This window comes from Nannobrachium achirus (genome assembly GCF_963921795.1).
Source record: "Nannobrachium achirus genome assembly, chromosome: 20".
Lineage (NCBI taxonomy): Eukaryota > Metazoa > Chordata > Actinopteri > Myctophiformes > Myctophidae > Nannobrachium > Nannobrachium achirus.
In genome coordinates this window covers 33,581,053-33,600,287 of record NC_137827.1, presented here as the reverse complement: position 1 = coordinate 33,600,287, position 19,235 = coordinate 33,581,053, and the positions used below count along the sequence as shown (strand labels likewise).

Here is a 19,235-nt window from a genome sequence, read left to right as displayed (position 1 = left end):
AAAAATGTGATTATAGTAAATTTAACCTCATTGATTCCGGATGGGGACCCAAATGCATGGCCCTGGATGGGGACCCAAATGTATGGCACTGGGTGGGGAAACCATCAGGGTAAATTTACTATAATCAAATTGTTGTCTTAGGAATGCGACAAATACAAAACAATATTATTGAACTCCCAAACAACTCCCGAACGGCTGGTTCATTCCCGGCCGGTGCAGGCCCGGCCGGTCCCGGTTTTTCGCAAAGCAAAGCCCTGCTTCATCATACAAGGCCATTGCACAAAAGTAGTGAAAACAGCAAATCTACAAGCACACAACGCCTCGCACCGTGAGGCGTTGTAGATCGGCTGTTTTCAGTAGTTTAAATATTTTTTTAAATTATAAATACAAAACAAACGGTTTTTGACATACAAGGTTTCCACCTGACAACGACGAAATATAACTCATGTAATTGGCCCACTGGCTTGTCACTTGTCATGATCTGAAATGGCAAATCTTTGAGTAGCAGCAGCGCTATAGAGAGAGATCTCTCTCTATGGCGCGCAATGAGGGCCTCTATACAACTCTTTTTCCCGGGCTGAATCAGGGGCCCAGCATGTCCCTGTTGACAACCATCATAAGTGTTTTGTAAATTAACATATTTAGCTTGTTTGTTTACCCATGATCTTGTCTGTTAATATGTTGGATTCATGTGTACTGTATGTTCAGACACTTAACCACTTAAACCCTCAAATTACTCACCTTTGGCTCTGTGCTTGGTCTGCTCTTACCACACACAAAGATTTGGGGACCACCTGTAGTAACTCTGAGGATTCCCTAGGGATCCCATGACCCCCTGTTTAAGATCCATGCTAGTCTGGAGTCTAAAGTGTCTTGCATTTGTTTTGAGTTTGTGGAGTTTACAGTTCATTATCACTATGGATTTTACTGTGTACAGGAGGAAAGTCGTAATTGCTTTCCTTGTACACAGCGATTACAACTTTCCATAACCCATCACAGTAGCACAGCATTTACAGGGGTAAATGTTTTCTTAAATCATTTTAGAGTTCACATTTAAGCTGTCACATTAACTAGTTGCAAAAACAAATGTAATGAACTCAAGCATTGTAAATCACTACGTAAACAAAATCAGAGTAATATATCCATGCTACAATTATGTTGTCATAATATAATGTTCAATGTTGTCACGATTATGACATTTTACACAATTATTGTCATAATATAATGTTCAATGTTGTCACGATTATGACATTTTACACAATTAAGTTGTCATAATATAATGTTCAATGTTGTCACGATTATGACATTTTACTTGACTATTAGTTGTCAATCAAATAATTGTGATTAACGATTTAATTGTGTTTCTGTTGTTGAACATTTGACATTATGACAAATTACATTTTAGGCTTTGTAAACAAAAAAGTTGCACAGAGCAGACAAATATCGTAATTATTTTTATAACTTTATGTTTGAAAATGAATATATGAACATTTTTAACATGAACATTGTTGTGATTATCTCAAATAATTGCGATTAGACGATTATGTAATATATACAGTATAGAGGTTTGGGCTGCACCGATCTGACCGATATGGTCTGGGTCATATTGTTGGGGGCTGTCACTGGTGTCTGTTTTGTGCCCATATATGGTCTGTTCTTGTCCCTTTTATGCCCATATTTGGAGATCACTGATGCCATCAGTATCTGCAAGTTGAATCTCCATATATGGAGATTACTGACGCATCCCACCTCATCTCACGTTATATATCTCCATATATGGAGATATCTAGCTGCTGACCTCATCAGGATGACCTCACGCTGATGTCACATCATACACAAATGAGCGGCCCATATATGGAGATGTCTAGCTGCTGGCATCATCAAGATGACATCACCCTGACATCATGCTGATGTCATACTATACACAAATGAGCCCTATAAATAGAAGCCTTTGGCAACAAAGAAGGAGAAGCATTCCTCGACTCAGACCCTATCACCAGGATCACTGAAGCTTATCATCACATCCACCCATCTCAAGATCCTCAGCTAGTTCTCCCAGCAAGACTTCAGAGCCTTCCATACGATTCAAGGCATCTCGGTTCAGTTCTTACCAGACACCACTGCGGCGGGTCCTAATCCTAGAAACGAGTCCCTATATGCCCATATTTTTGCATGGCCATATATGGTTTGGATTGGCAATTTTGGACAACTGCATATCCAAACTGCTCAACAGTGGGCAACACACTCTCTTGAGTCCTTGCTGATGTGCGGTTGGATCTGTGGCTCTGGATAACCTGATCTCCATGTACTGCTGTGCTCAAACTTATTAAACCCCCTTCTGCAAATCTGTTTTTTTGTCTAAATTCACAAACTTTCGATGCATGTCAGCGCAGAGCCGAGAGCCCTGTGTTAGCGGATCACAGAAGGATATCATGGATTGATTGGTGCTTTTCATAGAATAAACTTGTCACATTTTGTTACAGACGTGGAGAAGATTATTGAAACCTCTGGTAAAAAGCAGTTTTGAGTTGCAGAAGTCTCTTTATCATGCAGCTGAATACCAGCCAGTTTCAAGCCTTGTTCACAGATGGTCTGAATGGCATAGCAGAGCTGTTTGAGAAGCACCAGTATGAGCTGAGGATAGCAGGGGGTGCTGTACGGGATCTCCTGTCTGCGAAGCGTCCAGAGGATGTGGACTTTGCCACCACAGCCACCCCAGCGCAGATGAAGTCCATGTTCCAGGCTGCAGGGATCAGGATGATCAACAACAGGGGAGAGGAGCATGGAACCATTACGGCCAGACTACACGATGAGAACTTTGAAGTGACCACGTTGCGAGTGGATGTTACGACAGATGGAAGACATGCTGAGGTAGAATTCACCACTGACTGGGAGAAAGATGCTGAGCGGAGAGATCTCACCATCAACTCAATGTTCTTAGGGCTAGATGGAACCTTATATGATTATTTCAATGGATATGAAGACCTACAGAAACGTAAAATTCGGTTTGTTGGCAGCGCTGAGAAAAGGATCCAAGAAGACTACTTGAGAATACTGCGGTATTTCAGGTTCTATGGCAGAATGGCCTTGGAGCCAGGTGACCATGAGCCTGAGACCCTGGAGGCCATCAGAGAGAATGCCCGTGGCCTGGCAGGGATCTCAGGAGAGCGCATTTGGGTAGAACTCAAGAAAATGATGGTTGGAAGCCACGCAGCTCATCTTGTGGAGCTCATGTATGATCTGGGATTGACCCAGTACATCGGTTTACCTCCAGATGGCGATGTTGAAGAGATGAAACGAGTGTGGAAGTGTGCCAAGGACCACTCTCCGAAACCCATGACACTCCTGGCCGCTCTTTTCCGCCACTCTAGAGGGGCAGAAAAGGAGGTAGAGAGGATGGACATGCGACTGAAGGTGTCCAAGGAGGAGAAAACTCTGGCTCTCTTCCTCATCAAACACAGGCGAGATCTTCACAAAAGTCAAGGTTACCCAGACAGCCTCAAACCCTTCACTGACTTCATCATAGATAGTCGAGAACTGGACTCCCAGAGTAAAGTGTGTGAGCTGCTCAAGTATCAAGGGGAGGACAAGCTGCTGGCGGAGCTCTGCAGATGGTCTGTCCCACGCTTCCCTGTTAGCGGCCATGATCTGCGGAAGATGGGCATCACTTCAGGCAAAGAGATAGGCTCCACCCTGCTGGAGCTCCGTGACGTTTGGAAGACAAGTCATTACCAGATGGGGAAAGAAGAGCTCCTAAGTCACGTCAAGAATTGAACACTCCAAACAATTTGTGCTGCAGAAGCTTTTTAATAACGTGTATCATCTGTATTATGACATTTACAGTCTGCTAGCAGACTGTTGCAGTGAGCAGTTGCTTCGTGTCATGGAGTTAACGTTCAGAAGTCCCCCGGTGATGTCTTCCATGACAGCATCCACCCACAGTTGCCAATTGGCCAGACTTGAGTGTACTGTTCAGAACAGAATTCAACCATATGTATCCCTTTGAGAGTTCATTTGAGTTTTTTTTCTCCCTAAATTAGCTGTGGGTAATTTCGGTTGCCTCCCAATGCAAATTTAAACCGTTATTACGCAATAATTTTGTGTTGTTGGTACTATATTATGGTACCACCATATGAGCAAACATTTGGAATGGACTGATGGTAGCATCTGTGCTGCTATTGCTGCTGCCTGCAATAAAGCCCCATGTGAGGATTGGCAGTCTGGAGTTGTAAGCCAACAGTGTGTTTATTAAAGAATTGTAATCACTAAAACTTAATTCATTTAGATTTAAATTTAAATATTGCTAACAGTCACTGCTGGTCTTGGAAAACAATCTGTATCGCATTCTTTAGATTATAGAAAGACTGTATTTGGTCTATTTTTTTGAGAACTTATGATTTTGTAGCAAAAGTAAAAAGACTAATTGTCTTATAATTTAGATTTTTCGAGATGTCATGTTCAAAAGTAATGCTACATTACTTGAGGTGGATGGATGTCTTGTCCATGCACTACATTGTATATGATACAAGTATACTTTAACTGCTGTACCTGTCTTTGACAAAAAGAGATTGCTCCTCCTCTTTAGCTCAAGAGGTTATAAGACCCACACACACGATCATAGGCGATTTTAAGGGGTGTCCTAGGGTGCACGTGCACCCCCTGGCCGCCAGGCGGCCATTTTGATTTTTTTTTTTTTTTTTTGTAATGTAACTTTATTTTATAATTATTAAATAAAACAGTGATCGTGATTTGTAAAATGTGCGCAAAAAGAGAGGTGGAGGGGCAAGTATTTCAGCTTGCTTGCTTGCAATGTAAGACCTATCAGCTTGCTTGGCGACGGCGCTGTTGGCAGACTTGGCAGGCACTGTGGGTGGGCTGTGAGATTGACACCTGTGCTGGCCGGCTGTGTGACTCTCTGATATGATGACCCACAATTCCGTGATTTCCTTATCTGTTTCCGCCCGCCTAAAACAATATGGATACAGCAGCAGAGCAGCAATAATGGCGAAACGAACTATAAATACAAAGACAATTGACCAATTCTTTATAAAAAAGAGCAAACCCAGTGCCACAACCGATAATTCATCATCAGGAAATGTGAACACGGGTTCACTCGACACTGACAGTAATGCTAATGAACGTGAACCAGAGGAGGTGGACGGAGCTTGCAGCAGCAGTGATCCAGCCACCGACATCACTGTGGAAGGCTCGCCGTTGCCGGAGACCGAGGCCCCGGTTCCTCCACAGCAAGCAAGCCCCACTCCAGACTCAACTGTTGTTACCCCAGGCCCAGACCCAGAGGAGCCAAATGAAGCCAACTTTGTTCATGAAAGAGACCCTTGCCATGGCCCGGATAAAGCCAAGCAGTTTTTGGCTTTGGGTCCATATCAGCCAGAAGATGTAGAATGTCCATTAAAGGCCGCTGGCGAAAAACAACGCAAATTCAGAAAGGAGTGGTTTAAAGATTTTGCCTGGCTGGAGTATAGCGTGCGCCATGACCGGGCGTTCTGCTTTCCATGTCGGGCCTTTGGTTCTGAGAACGCCGAGCAAGCTTTCAGGAGGACAGGTACATAAAGACACATCTCTGTTTACACAATGCTGTTGTACTCCCTCCAAGTGCATTGTCTTTTATGTTATGAGCGCAGTTTCTCTACTTTGAGACAACTAAAAACGTATTTACGGACAACCATGACTGATAAAAGAGTGTCAGATATAGGCATTTTACAGATTGAGAAAATACACAAAATTAAAGTGCAGAAAATAATTGAAAGGTTTGCAAGTGCCAAAACCCGGAGGCTGCAGTTCATTGTGTAATAAGGATGTGTCTACTATTTGTTTTTGTGAAATGCTTATTTGACACTGTAAATGACTGCTTGATTGCTTGATGAATGATGATTAACTTGATGTTTGGCTTTATATGTCCTGGCTGTGCTGCCTCTGTCTGCAAAATAAGTAAATAAATCCTATAGATAGACATATGGTGTTTAGAAAAAGAAGCACCTGTTTTACACTTTTTTTTGTTTATATTGTGTTACATTTGGGTACAAAATTAACTGCAGAAATCCGCTAAAACAACATTACAAAACCGCTAATATCCGCAATTTTTTTCGCGTCGTGCACGCGCGCGTGCATGAGGTAATAGAGGTCGTGCACCCCCTGCTGGAAGAGGCTAGAATCGCCTATGCACACGATCACACCTAAACCTTATTCTATGGTGTGTGCAGGGCTTCACAGTCATGTCATGAAAGGGAATGGACGTTCATGTTGAATTCAATTGTTTCACTGTCAACTGAATTAAATAAATAAATCATACAAGAACATTGTCATAGTTCAACAAAAGTAATATTTGTAGTGTTATTCTTTCCAAATTCAATGCCACTTTCAATGCCAATTTCACTTTCAATTATTCAACTCTTAATTACACCTGACAACATCTGTTATCAACTGCAATCGACTAATCAAGGGCTTAAATAGTTGCATCAGATGTGCAACCTGGCCTGACTAGAAGTTTGTTGACTGTGATTAGAGCAGTTAGAAACAAGTCTAAGGAATGGTCAGAAAAGTTCAGAGAAGAGATTATTGCTTTGTACAAAAAAGGAAAAGGATATAAAACAATTGCAAAGACACTGAATGTTCCAAAAAGTACGGTTTTGAGCATAGTTCACAAGTTCTAAGTCAAAGGAACAGTGGCTGGCTACAGTGCCACACTAATCTATCTATAAATGCGAGAAGTCTCTGTCTGTCTGTCTGTCTGTGTGTCTGTGTGTCTGTAATCCGCGTATCTCGAGAACCGTTCGTCCCACCGGCTTCAGATTCGGCACGCGCGTTCCCCGCCGCGGCGCGGAGTGCAGTGCCGGGCCTCGACCCGACCCGACGCGCGGTTTTCCGAAACCGGCCCGAAACGTTCGGAATATCCTTATGCGGAGCTGATTGTTGACATCAGGCTGTTCCGGAGGAAATCGGCGCAAGCGCTGACTCATTGTGACATCACTCATAAAAGGCTCTGACATCACGTACGCCACATGAGTCAACAAAAAATCTCTGAATATCTCCATATAGCATATATGGGCATAAAATGGACGCAGAATCACAAAGATCTCCATATACGGGCATAAAGGGACACAGACAGACGGATACAGAGATCTCCATAAATGGGCATAAAATGGACGCAAATGGCATATATGGGCATAAAATTTACGCAGAATCACAAAGATCTCCATATACGGGCATAAAGGGACACAGACAGACAGATACAGAGATCTCCATATCCATATATGGGCATGAAATGGACGCAAATAGACAGATATCTCCATATATGGGCATATGGGCATAAAATGGACCCAGAACTATATCTGCAGTGATCTCCATATATGGACATAAAATGGACGCTGACAGACAGACAGATAACAGATATCTCCATATATGGGCATAAATGGACACAGGCAAACAGATGGTCAAAACATGATGGGCATAAATGGACACAGGCAAACAGATGGTCAAAACATATGACAACAGGTATAATGGGGTTTGCATTAAAGGGCGGGGCATTCATTCCCTATTTACATCGTTCCCGAGTTGGCCAGGTCGCCGACTAGACGCTGGGCCGCCCTCTTCTAGTAAATCTAATTTTCAGATGCATATGCAGATATGCTTATATATGGGCATATGGGTTTGTTTCTGGTTATGTCAGAGTGACGTTGCTGTGGTCCACCCACCCACCCACCCATTAGCCAATTGTAATACAGGATTGTAAGAGGCCTATGGATAGGGAAACCGTTTGGAGAAAGTTAAAATAGCCATGTATCCTTTGTCACAGAGCATTAATAAAGCAACCCTCATCCATGTCTCAGATTTTCAACCTAAATCCCATTTTTCTGTTTGTGAGATGATCAATAATATAATGTGGCAAAACACAAACCTATGTCTTTTCTGTGTATTTCTCTGCAGCATTTCATGTCATCGACTGTACGGAATATACGCTCAGTGACATGAAACATTAGTCACCATCGTTTAGAAAAACAAAGTTCATCTGATAAGTTAAGAGTTAAGAGTAAAACCTGATCAACCCCTACAACCCCACACTTTCACTCAGATCAGCCAACACAGAGATGCTGACAGAACCCTTGCTAAAGCACCCCAGAACAAAAAATCCACTCGTCCCAGACAATTTGCCCTCCTGGCCCCCAAACTGTGGAATAAACTCCCTGTCGCACTTAGAACTACAGACTCACTCTCTAGCTTCCGCCGGGAACTCCATGCAGTCACACCAGTGCGAAGTGAGCGGTGCAAACACGACTTACTTTTACTTACAAACACAACACTCGTGCATATCTCCATGTATGGGCCGTTCTGTCCATGACGTCAGTTACTAATCTCCATGTATGGAGAGGTCCGTACTAATTCCGTACAAATACAAAGACAAAGTGAAATGTAGGAGCGGTTTGCAGCGCCCCTAAAAAGTAAAGTAGTGCAGGGGTTTTCAAAGTGGGTGACGGGGCACCCTGGGGTGACGGCAGTCCAGGGGTGCCGCAAGATCATTTGATAATATTTGGAATTTATTTGGACACTTGAAAAAATATTTAGTATCATTTTAAACTTGAAGTACAAAGTTATTACAAAGTAGTACAAAGTTATTAACGCCTCGCGATGCGAGGCGTTGTGTGCTTGTAGATCTGCTGTTTTCACTCGTTTAGTACATTTTATAGATGATAAATACAAAACGGTTTTAGACATAACGACGATATGCTATAAATATAAGGTGCTGGGAGTGAAAATTATAATGTAGGGGTGCCTCGGATTAAAAAATATATTTATGGGGTGCCCTGAGACAAAAATGTTTGGGAACCCCTGAAGTAGAGGTAACAGTGATGCAGCCTGACGTGCCATGACTCAGGAATGCAGGGGCACACAGTGGGACTGGGACCACTGGGCCACTTCCAGTAAAAGCTGACTTTGTGGGGGGAAAAAAGGAAAAAGGCAACCCGTATACAGGAAAAATCCATCAGCGTGAATAAGTCATGGGTCTGTCGCTGGAGTCAAAGCGGTGGACGAGAGATCACTAAGTAAAAGCATGTGAAACAGGGCAGTGTTTAGTAAGACTTGTACCTACCATATAACGCTGGCACAGAGAGAAGCCTGGAACATCCAACGTTGGTACAGTAGGCCAGTATTAACAGGGATGATTTCAAAGAAAAATAGATGGTTTCTTTGAAGAAAAAAAAACAGAAAAAATATATTCATGTTAATCATGTATATTTATTAACATGGTAATGGGTCAAATCTGTTGTTTTTGTTTTAAAACATTCATTATAACGGTAAGCTTCAGCACTGGCCATACAGACAGTAATGGTGGTGCTATAGGCAACACACTATTATTGTTCTAGGCCCGAGAACCTTTATGCCAGCTAAAGTGAACCTGTTTTTTGTTAACCTTTTAACTGAAGTTATCTGGGTTGTAAGGCCAGATATCTTGAACTATACAATATAATGTCTAATTGGTCATGCTTCACTTGACATCACAATATATAATATAAATGGTAAGACGGAAAATCATTTCCCTGTGGATTAGTGCAACCACACTTACAATTTCCCAGAATCTTTCTAGTTGACTGTTGAAATGTATTTTTTTTCACTATTATGTTGACAGCAGGGCAGGAATTTCAGGGAGGCCATGAAGGCCATGGCCGTCGTTGCCCCTTAGTTTAGGCAGGAACACTCACGTCAAGAATATAACAATTAATAACATAATGAACAGATAGACTCGGCAAGATATTGGCAAGGATATTTAACCATTTATTGCATAAATGGAATACAGTTAAACTTGGCGTTTGAAGGGCTCCGCGATCGGAGATGCTCCCTGAATTTTGTGCAGGCATTTCTGAGCATGCTAAGCAAAATCAGGGAACGCAGCAATACCCTCCTAGGGATAGAATAGCAAATAGCAATAACCGTGACATGTAACATAGTCAAATCACAGTATTGAGCTTAACAACATTGACATGAACTTAAACAAAATCACAGTATGAGCTTAACAACATGACATGAAACTTAGACAAGATCACAGTACTTGCTTAACCACATTGACATGTAACTTAATCAGACAATCACAAGTATTTGAGCTTAGCCAGAGTGCTCATGCAAAGGTGGAGGCTGGGGTGGAGGAGGAAGCAAGCAGCAAATGATTCCGAAGCTTCGGAACCAAGCATTGGTAGGGAAAGCAAGCTCTATTTAAAGGAGCCTTCCCTACTGATTGAGAGCTCTGATTGGAGTATGGCAGTCATGTGACATAATGACCAGCAGATATGTTAATGAGGTATGAGAACAGAGCTGACTGACAACTGACACTCAGACTGGCGGCGACTTGACTCCCATGCCCTGCATAAACTTACGCTATGCTTTATTTTAGGCAGGAACATTCACGTCAAGAATATAACAATTAATAACATAATGAACAGATAGACTCGGCAAGATATTGGCAAGGATATTTAACCATTTATTGCATAAATGGAATACAGTTAAACTTGGCGTTTGAAGGGCTCCGCGATCGGAGATGCTCCCTGAATTTTGTGCAGGCATTTCTGAGCATGCTAAGCAAAATCAGGGAACGCAGCAATACCCCCCAAAACTAATGAGCTTGCTCTCTGTCTTGGCAGGGCTCGGCCAACCAGAGAGCGCTTTAAAACCCCCCAAAACACGGAACCCAACGCCACATAAAACCTGTGTCAGTCAGACTCTGGTTATGTGTAGCAGCAGAGCGCCACTGCAGACTTCTACATGATTAAAGTAAAAGACTGCAGAGTCTTGAACCATGAGAAGCCATCCTAAGCTTAGCAGTAACTATGTGTAGCAGCAGCTAGCTGCGATCTCTGCGTTGACAAATTTATGTTATGCTAAAAGATACATGCTGCATCTTAAAAGAGAGACCATTCTATGATTAGTGAAATGAAATAGCTAAGAGAGGCAGCGAAGCGACGCTGCCGACCTTTGAAATAATTATTCCGTTAAGAAGCAGTTCTTAAATTAAGAAAAGGCCATCCTACCATTAGTGTATAAAGTGGGTCAGCTACGCTTGCTGTGCTGTGTGTGCGAGCGGTTCTAACGCAGAACCAAATTGTATTAAGCAGTTGGTCTTAAGCCATCCTACACTGCGAAGAAGAGTGAATCAGCTACGCTTGCCGAGTTGTGCCCCATCCCTTAAAGGGGGAGCGAGCTGTTTGAGGTTACCCACCATGCTACTGTAGGTAGACGTGACCCTGCAATTGGAAGTTGATATTAACAGCTGTGATAACCGTGCCAACCACCTTTGAGCAATTAATTAGCCGACCGTCTCCTCACTTAATGCCGCTCATGCTTTTGAGCAACAAGAATGACCTCCTTCCTGGCGAGTAACATTCATAGCTGCTGAGGATCAGCGTCCATAACTTCCGAGTTGGAGCCAGCCCGGTTGTATGCATAGAGAGATGTACAGGTGTGGAGCCATCCCCGATGCTGCAGGAAGCATCTCTGGTAGCCATCCTTCCAAGGTCCGATACAGCTTGCCTCGCCAGAGGACGCCAGGCAGATACCATGACATAGAGGATAGAAAGAAGTATTAGTTTGAGAACGTAGTCTGGATTGCCTTGATGCACCACCCGGCTGAATATTAATGAACTCATACAAGCATAAGGTGCTGCTGAAATATACTTAGAATCATCTTGAGACTTGTTGCAACGATCATCATTATTATAATTATTATTATCATCCACAACCACGCAATCTATATAATACATCTGACTTATCAGCCATATAATTATGCCTTTAGATGAAGATGCAGTTTGATTAACGAATGACCTGCCTTTCATGGCTTCGGGAGGTGGTCCAGGTGAGTATCCTCGATCCAGAATCCTCGATCATCGCGACACATCGATGTCGCTCATGAAACAGGCAGGCAGCCACTCCCCTGTCTGCTGAATCTGTAGCGTGCAAGCAGGCGGGCCAGCAGGCGGGCAGCAGGTGGGCAGGCAGGCGTGCAGGCAGGCAGGAGTACAGGCAGGCAGGCTCATGGTTGCAGCAGAAGTAGCGTTAGCTGAAGCTGTTGTAGCAATGCCCTCTGCAGTGCCAACCGACTCCTGACTGGCCTCATGGCATTATACAGTAGTGGACGAAACTATAAAGATAAACATGTTAGCAGAAAACACACAGAAGCTGCAGCACAACGCTGCAATGACATGCTGTAGCAGCAGCCATGCAGCAGCTCCAGCACGAAGCTGAAAAGATAAACATGATGTTCGCAGCAGACATGTAGCAGCCTCAGCAAGAAGCTATATAGAAAAACACGATTTAGCGGAACATGAAGCAGCTTTAGCATGAAGCTGCAATGATAAAACCTGATGCCGTAGCAGTGGGCATGCCACAGCTCTGGCATGGAGCTGTAATGATAAACATGATGTTAGCATTAACTAGCAGTAGCATTAGCTGTAATTATTAGCAGTTATGCTAGCAGGCAGCAGCAGGTTGAGTGGAGCTAGCAATAGCTGAAATTATAGGACACATGATAGTATCTGACTGAAGCAGCAGCAACAAGAGCCATTAGCACAATTATGTGATCATTGTAGCATAGCAGCACAACTGATAAAGAAAGAAGCCTGGAAATGAAACATGATGTTAGCAACAGACATGTAGCAGCTTTAGCATGAGCATAAGTTGAGCATACAGCAAAATGGCAGAAGCCTGGAATTGAAACATGATGTTAGCAACAGACATGTAGCAGCTTTAGCATGAGCATAAGTTGAGCATACAGCAAAATGGCAGAAGCCTGGAAATGAAACATGATGTTAGCAACAGACATGTAGCAGCTTTAGCATGAGCATAAGTTGAGCATACAGCAAAATGGCAGAAGCCTGGAAATGAAACATGATGTTAGCAACAAACATGTAGCAACTTTAGCATGAGCATAAGTTGAGCATACAGCAAAATGGCAGAAGCCTGGAAATGAAACATGATGTTAGCAACAGACATGTAGCAGCTTTAGCATGAGCATAAGTTGAGCATACAGCAAAATGGCAGAATCGAAGCAGCAGCCAGCCCATGCAGTAAATATATATATTTTTTTTCTTTTTCACTGTGTGCAAAATTACAGAACAAGTGTTTAACGCTGTTCCGAACAACGTTCAGCATGTACTGGCTGTGCATAGATACAATAATCAACTCAGTTTATCCATTTCACATGGCCACTTCAGTGTTACCATGCTAGCGTTTGTAGCATAAGACAATGGCACCCCTGAGTGTTACTAGCATTAGCCGCTAACATAAGCATTTAGCAGTGAACAAGCTTTTCACATGGCCATTCCAGTGTTCCCATGATAGCGTTGTAGCATGAGCCCATGACAACCCCCGAGTTACTAACATTAGCCTCTAACATTAGCATTTAGCAGTGAACAAGCCTCTCCCCATGCTGGAATGTATCCTCTTACTCCATACAACTCAAAGGTTCCAAATGCGCTAACATTAGCATTTAGCAGTGAACAAGCCTCTCACCATGCTGGAATATTCCTCTTACTCAAGACAACTCAAGGGTTCCTGAGTAAATATGGAGAGCTTCCTAGGATCTCCTTTTAGTTGAACTGTACCCTCATGCAACTTTCTAACAAGTCTTCAACTCTCCCCACACACTACACACAGTAGCTACTCGACCTCATGTGGCTCAAAGGGAATTAACCCGCTCTGCACACAGACTAGCTGATTCTAACAGGAAGCATGTTGGAAGGATGTTGAAAGTAAGGCCAAATAAGCAACACGCTTCAGAACAAGCCCGAACAAAAGCAACCCACAACTAGAAGTTACGGGAAAACAAGACCAAGTTGCTTATAATGGGCAGACCTGGCAACACTGCTAGACTGAGAACAGTGTAAATTTGTGTATGGTAGCAGTACATAGACTACACTACCCATGATGCATTGCCCATTTAACTTCCTTGTTATGAGTAACCTCCCTTATGAAACTTTCCACCACATAGGACATTAACTATGGTGTTTATAAAGCCAAAATAATCACCTGTGCAAGAACCTTAATTTCCATACTTGAGCAACGTGTGAGAGTGAGCATGTTTGATCCTCGCTTGAATGCCATAATCTCACCTACTTTACTCCAAGTAGTGGCAGTTAGTTGAATATGGACTAATTCAACTGTAGCACATGACACATCTCTCTCATGGTAACAAGTTCTTACACCCATGAAGGGGCATATGTTAACCATTAGACATTTTAACCCCCGCAATAAAACTTCTAACATCTTGAAATGCTCTACCACTGAATTATCTAAGCATCAATATTTGATTCAAGACTTCTTACCGAATACTAGCTGAACCACTCCTCCAGGACAGGTCCCCAACAAACACTCAGACTCAGGCTTCTGCATGGCCAAACAGGCCCAGACACAGACCACCTCCCCTTATGCTCTGCCCTTAAGGGGCAGTGCTCCTCCTGTAAACACTTGACATGATTCCTGAATGAGCAAAGCATTAATCTTAATACACAAATATACTCAGTAGTTCCAACCTGCCTACTGAGTAAAAGCATTAGCTGTTATGATTAGTAGCCATGTTGGCTGCCTCCTGAGAAAATAGGCATAAGCTCTATTAGAAGTGAGCAATAGCATCAGAATATCATCCATGCATGATAGCAATAATAGCATAGGCTACACCTGTTTAAAGCAGGATGGGAATCCCTGCATGGAGCCATGAATCTGAAAGGAGTATGGCCACACTGGCCAACATGTTGGATTAGCTGCCGAACTAGCTCTCTGTGTTTGCAGAGTGAAGCCCTGTGATAAAAGGTTAAAGACAACTAGAGTGGCATCTGCTGGAGACAAGCACTGGAAGCTGGGGCAGGAACAACAGTTCACATACTGTTCTAGGCAGCACAAAATCACAGCCAATGCGATCATGGTTCAGGGTGCACTGTAGAGCAAAGCATGCTGTTAGCTTGTGTTGCTACAAACAATTGAAGCTTCCACTACTACCATTGTTTAGCATATGATATAACTGTTGAAATGTTTTTCTTCTGAGAAGCAAGCATGCTAGCAATACATTTTTAGATGAGACCTTGTTCAAGTTATGAGTAGTAGTAAACACGTAATGAGAACTAATGAAGTAGCTTCATGATAGCTGTAGTTAGCATTAGCAAAATACTGTTAGCAGTAGCATAGTGATAGCAACAGAGATAAAAGCAGGCTAGCATTGCTATTGAAGCAGCACAGAAGTAAGCAGTATCTAAAGCAGAACCATATGGTATCACCAAGCTTTCGAGCAGAACCAGAGAGTAAAGCAGCAGCAAGCAGCAAATGATTCCGAAGCTTCGGAACCAAGCATTGGTAGGGAAAGCAAGCTCTATTTAAAGGAGCCTTCCCTACTGATTGAGAGCTCTGATTGGAGTATGGCAGTCATGTGACATAATGACCAGCAGATATGTTAATGAGGTATGAGAACAGAGCTGACTGACAACTGACACTCAGACTGGCGGCGACTTGACTCCCATGCCCTGCATAAACTTACGCTATGCTTTATTTTGGCCCCAGCTGACTGTACCACTTTCTCCTCTGTCTCTTTCTTGCCAACATGTAGACACCAGTGTATCTTTCTTGTCATGTAGACCAATGTCTTTTGTTGAGTCCCCATTTTTAAACCAATCCAGTATCTTTGGTGCAGGGCTGAGCATGGATCAGATTGTAAATACCAATATATTTATTTCACAGCAGATAGTCTACATATAACATTGTAAACCTTAACCCTTAAATTCAATTAATTCTTTCAATGGACCCAAATCTTGTTTTATTTGATGGCCTTCCTTCCCTGGCATTTGGCCTTTGTGCCCTCAAACAATGGACAACACCAAAGGCCAAGTTGCCTTGCCCCCAATCTGAGTTCCCAGAGGTTCTTTTTCTCGCCACTAGGGGGGCAAGAAGAACCACTGGGCCAAAACTATGATATTCCTGGGCAGGAAGTTGTCCCAGGCTCAGAATCTGAGCTGGGACAATACAAGAAGTATCAAAGAAGGAGAGGAAACCACCCGGAAGTTGGCACACCACGGTCCATGCGCCATGACACTTTGGGTGGCGGAACTTGCAACGAAAGCTTGATGAATAACATTGGCGTCTATGAGCTTCAGCTGGGACAGCTCATGAACAAAAAATAATTCTGAACGATTGAGACCTTTGTTGTATAATCGCTCCAGGAATATAAAAGAAGACATATCACAGGTATTTTTACAATCACTTGCTTTTCGATGTGCACGGTACATAATGTTATTGAGGCAGCTAAACAGCGGCGGCGGCCGTTTCTGTCTCAGAGCTATCGCGAGATTTGGATTCCAGACAGGGAATGGTGGAGAGTCTCGCGATACTATCTTGTTCAGAAACGTAAATTGTGCTCTTTAGATGCCTCTATAATGTTATACAGTGTACTCACCGAAAAGCAACACAGCACAAAACAATGTGTGACATGTTTTCTTTTATATTCCTGAGCTGAGTGTTTTATAAAGGTCTCTATCGTTCAGAATTATTTTTTGTTCATGAGCTGTCCCAGCCGAAGCTCATAGACGCAATGTTATTCACCGAACCTCAGGTGCCACTTCCGCCACCCAAAGTGTCATGGCGGATGGCCATGGAGCCTAAAATGACGTCAGTGTCCCTTCCTTCTTTGATCTTCCTTGGGACAATACAGGAAGTAGAGCCCTGTGCAAACATTCAAAACATCCAGAACAGAAACCAACCAAAAACACTACAACAATATGCAGCCCATGTTTCAAGGTGAATCCTACCAGACTACCTTGCCCCTAAAATGACGAAATTCCAGGCCTGGTTGACAGTATTAGATTTGCACACTGCTGAAGTTAATTCCTGCTTGCATGTAGTGAACAATGTTCCTAAAACTCCTAGGAGAATTTGGCTTGAGAACAGGCATTATTCACTGGGAACATGGAAGGCTTTGTTAAGCAATCTTGTTTTAGAGAGGTGCTGTTACTTCGAGTTTGTGGAACCTAGTCTCCACACACACACGTACACACGCGTGTATCAAAAAAAAGCAACCCGGTTCAGTTAAAGGGGGCCTGTCACCTAAAGGGTTACTGTCACTTTAAGAATCATCTTAAAAAACAAGTTAATATTTTTATGATATCATTGTGGGGATGCGCAATTATAAGCCAATCAGATTAATTGTCTGTATAGCCTGACTGTATGACTACTGAGTACTGTACTTACTGTACTGGTCAGCTGTTGTTGGGGGGCAAGGGGCAGATTACACTGTGGCATGAGCTTCAGACTGTTTCAGACCGTTTTCAGAGAAGCTCATGTCACAGTGTAATCTGCCCCTCAACCCCTTTAGGTGACAGTACCCCTTTAAGACCCGCCCACGGCGCGCCTCCGTCATCTCCATCGAAAACAAGTGCTCCTTTACAAGAACCAGACTAAACCTGGGTGCTTTTTTGATTCACGCCACGCGCACACACACGCGCACACACATACACGCACACACACACACACACACACACACACACACACACACACACACACACACACACACACACACACTAGTGTACTACTGGTCTTATCGGTCTTCTCTCCCAGTCTGTCCTCAATCCCATAATGTCTTATTTGTTTTTTCTCTCTCTCTCCCATAAGAGATAGCATCCCAAATAGCTCACAACACATTTGTCATGGGTTTCTAACTAGGTCCATGCGTGCAAACACAAGCTCTCTGTCACACACTACAAAAGCACTGTGGTTCCACCTTAAGGTGGGTATTTTATTATACTCTAGCCTGCCATTGGTATATACACTAGGCTTTGTGATACTACCTTAAGGTTGGTCATGTTATGCGTACCTCTTTCCCATACTGCTGACATAATGTGACGCGAGTGTTTCTGAATTGCTGATGCAAAGGCGTCTGATGCTCTTAATGGGGCTTTCAGCCCCACAGAGCCCAAAGTACAGGACTATTGCATGTTTTAATTGCCATTACTATTGCATAGGATGATTACCTACAGTTACATGGTGGTTCTGGTACGTGCTGTTGTTTTGCTTTTGGGAGTAGGGAGGAGCATGATTTATTTAATGAACTTTTCAGCTTATGGCTAAGTAAACAGTAAGCACAGCTATAGGCTCACTTTGACTGTCTGTGAAGCCAAGGATGGTATCAGTGTGTACTGGGTTGTTCAGGGGGCAGCTATTCTATCTTTCCTGTTCTTTATTTTTTTCAGGATTGGTCTCTGACTCTGTAGACTGAACCTAAAAGCATGTGCCTCTGTCTGTCTGTCAATCTCTGTCTGTCTGTCTGTCTGTCTGTCTGTCTGTCTGTCTGTCTGTCTGTCTGTCTGTCTCTCTTTGATCACTTTTCCCCTCTTGTGCCTATGTGTCTGCCCCCAAACCAACTTTACTTCTCTGTTTATCTTTACTTTCCTCTCTCTCTCCGTCTCTCTCTCTCTCTCTCTCTCTCTCTCTCTCTCTCTCTCTCTCTCTCTCTCTCTCTCCCCCCCCCCCCCCTCTCGCCCCCTCTCTCTCTCTATCTCTATCTCTCTCTCCTCGCCCCTTTATCCCCCTCATTTCTTCTTTCTCCCTCTCTCCCTGTGCCTGTTTCTTCTCCCCCTGCTCTGGTTTGTCTTTGCCTCCTCTGCCTCTATTTCTGTGCATGTTTTCCCTCTATTTCCTTCTCCTCGTGTTTCTTCTCTCAGGCTGTTCCTTGCCCTGAGGCCTGAATCATTTATTACAAGAGTCATTAAGGATGCAGTCCTTTGCACTCATATCTGGGAGGTGGAATATACGTGATGTAGAGGGGAGACGAGGCAAACGCATGTGCGTGTGCGCACGCACGCACGCACACACACACACACACACACACACACACACACACACACACGCACACACGCACACACGCACACAAACATCCCTATTCTCATGTGTTCCAGATCCTAGTCCATGTAATTCTGAATACCCTATTCCTTGTGGTATGTTCCCAAACTCCCCATTGCTCCCCGCATCTTGTTTAAAAAAGCTGAAAGTGGATAACATGTATACTGTACCTTCTCGGTCAGCTTGGTACAGATGGTACATGATTTTTTTTACTTATAGTCCCTGTCATTGCCAACCCTGACTGTCTGGTCTGGGGAGCATGTAGACAACTATGTCTGCTACGGTTCATCTGCTACGGTACGCTTTTCATCTGACAGTGAGGACGGAGTTTCACCTAAAGGGCATATTGTGTGCGA

At 43.3% G+C, this 19,235-nt stretch overlaps 2 protein-coding genes across 2 annotated transcripts in view; both read left to right on the top strand.

The window, feature by feature from the left end:
• sptb (spectrin, beta, erythrocytic) overlaps positions 1-19,235 on the top strand; it is a gene marked incomplete at its 3' end in the record, with an annotated part of 67,840 nt that overhangs the window by 2,327 nt on the left and 46,278 nt on the right. The window lies entirely within an intron of this gene.
• LOC308306408 (CCA tRNA nucleotidyltransferase 1, mitochondrial-like) lies at positions 2,527-3,774 on the top strand (the record flags this gene model as incomplete). Its single annotated transcript, XM_080751387.1, has 1 exon — positions 2,527-3,774. The coding sequence occupies exon 1, from the start codon at positions 2,548-2,550 to the stop codon at positions 3,772-3,774; it is 1,227 nt and encodes a 408-aa protein (XP_080607513.1). The 5' UTR covers positions 2,527-2,547.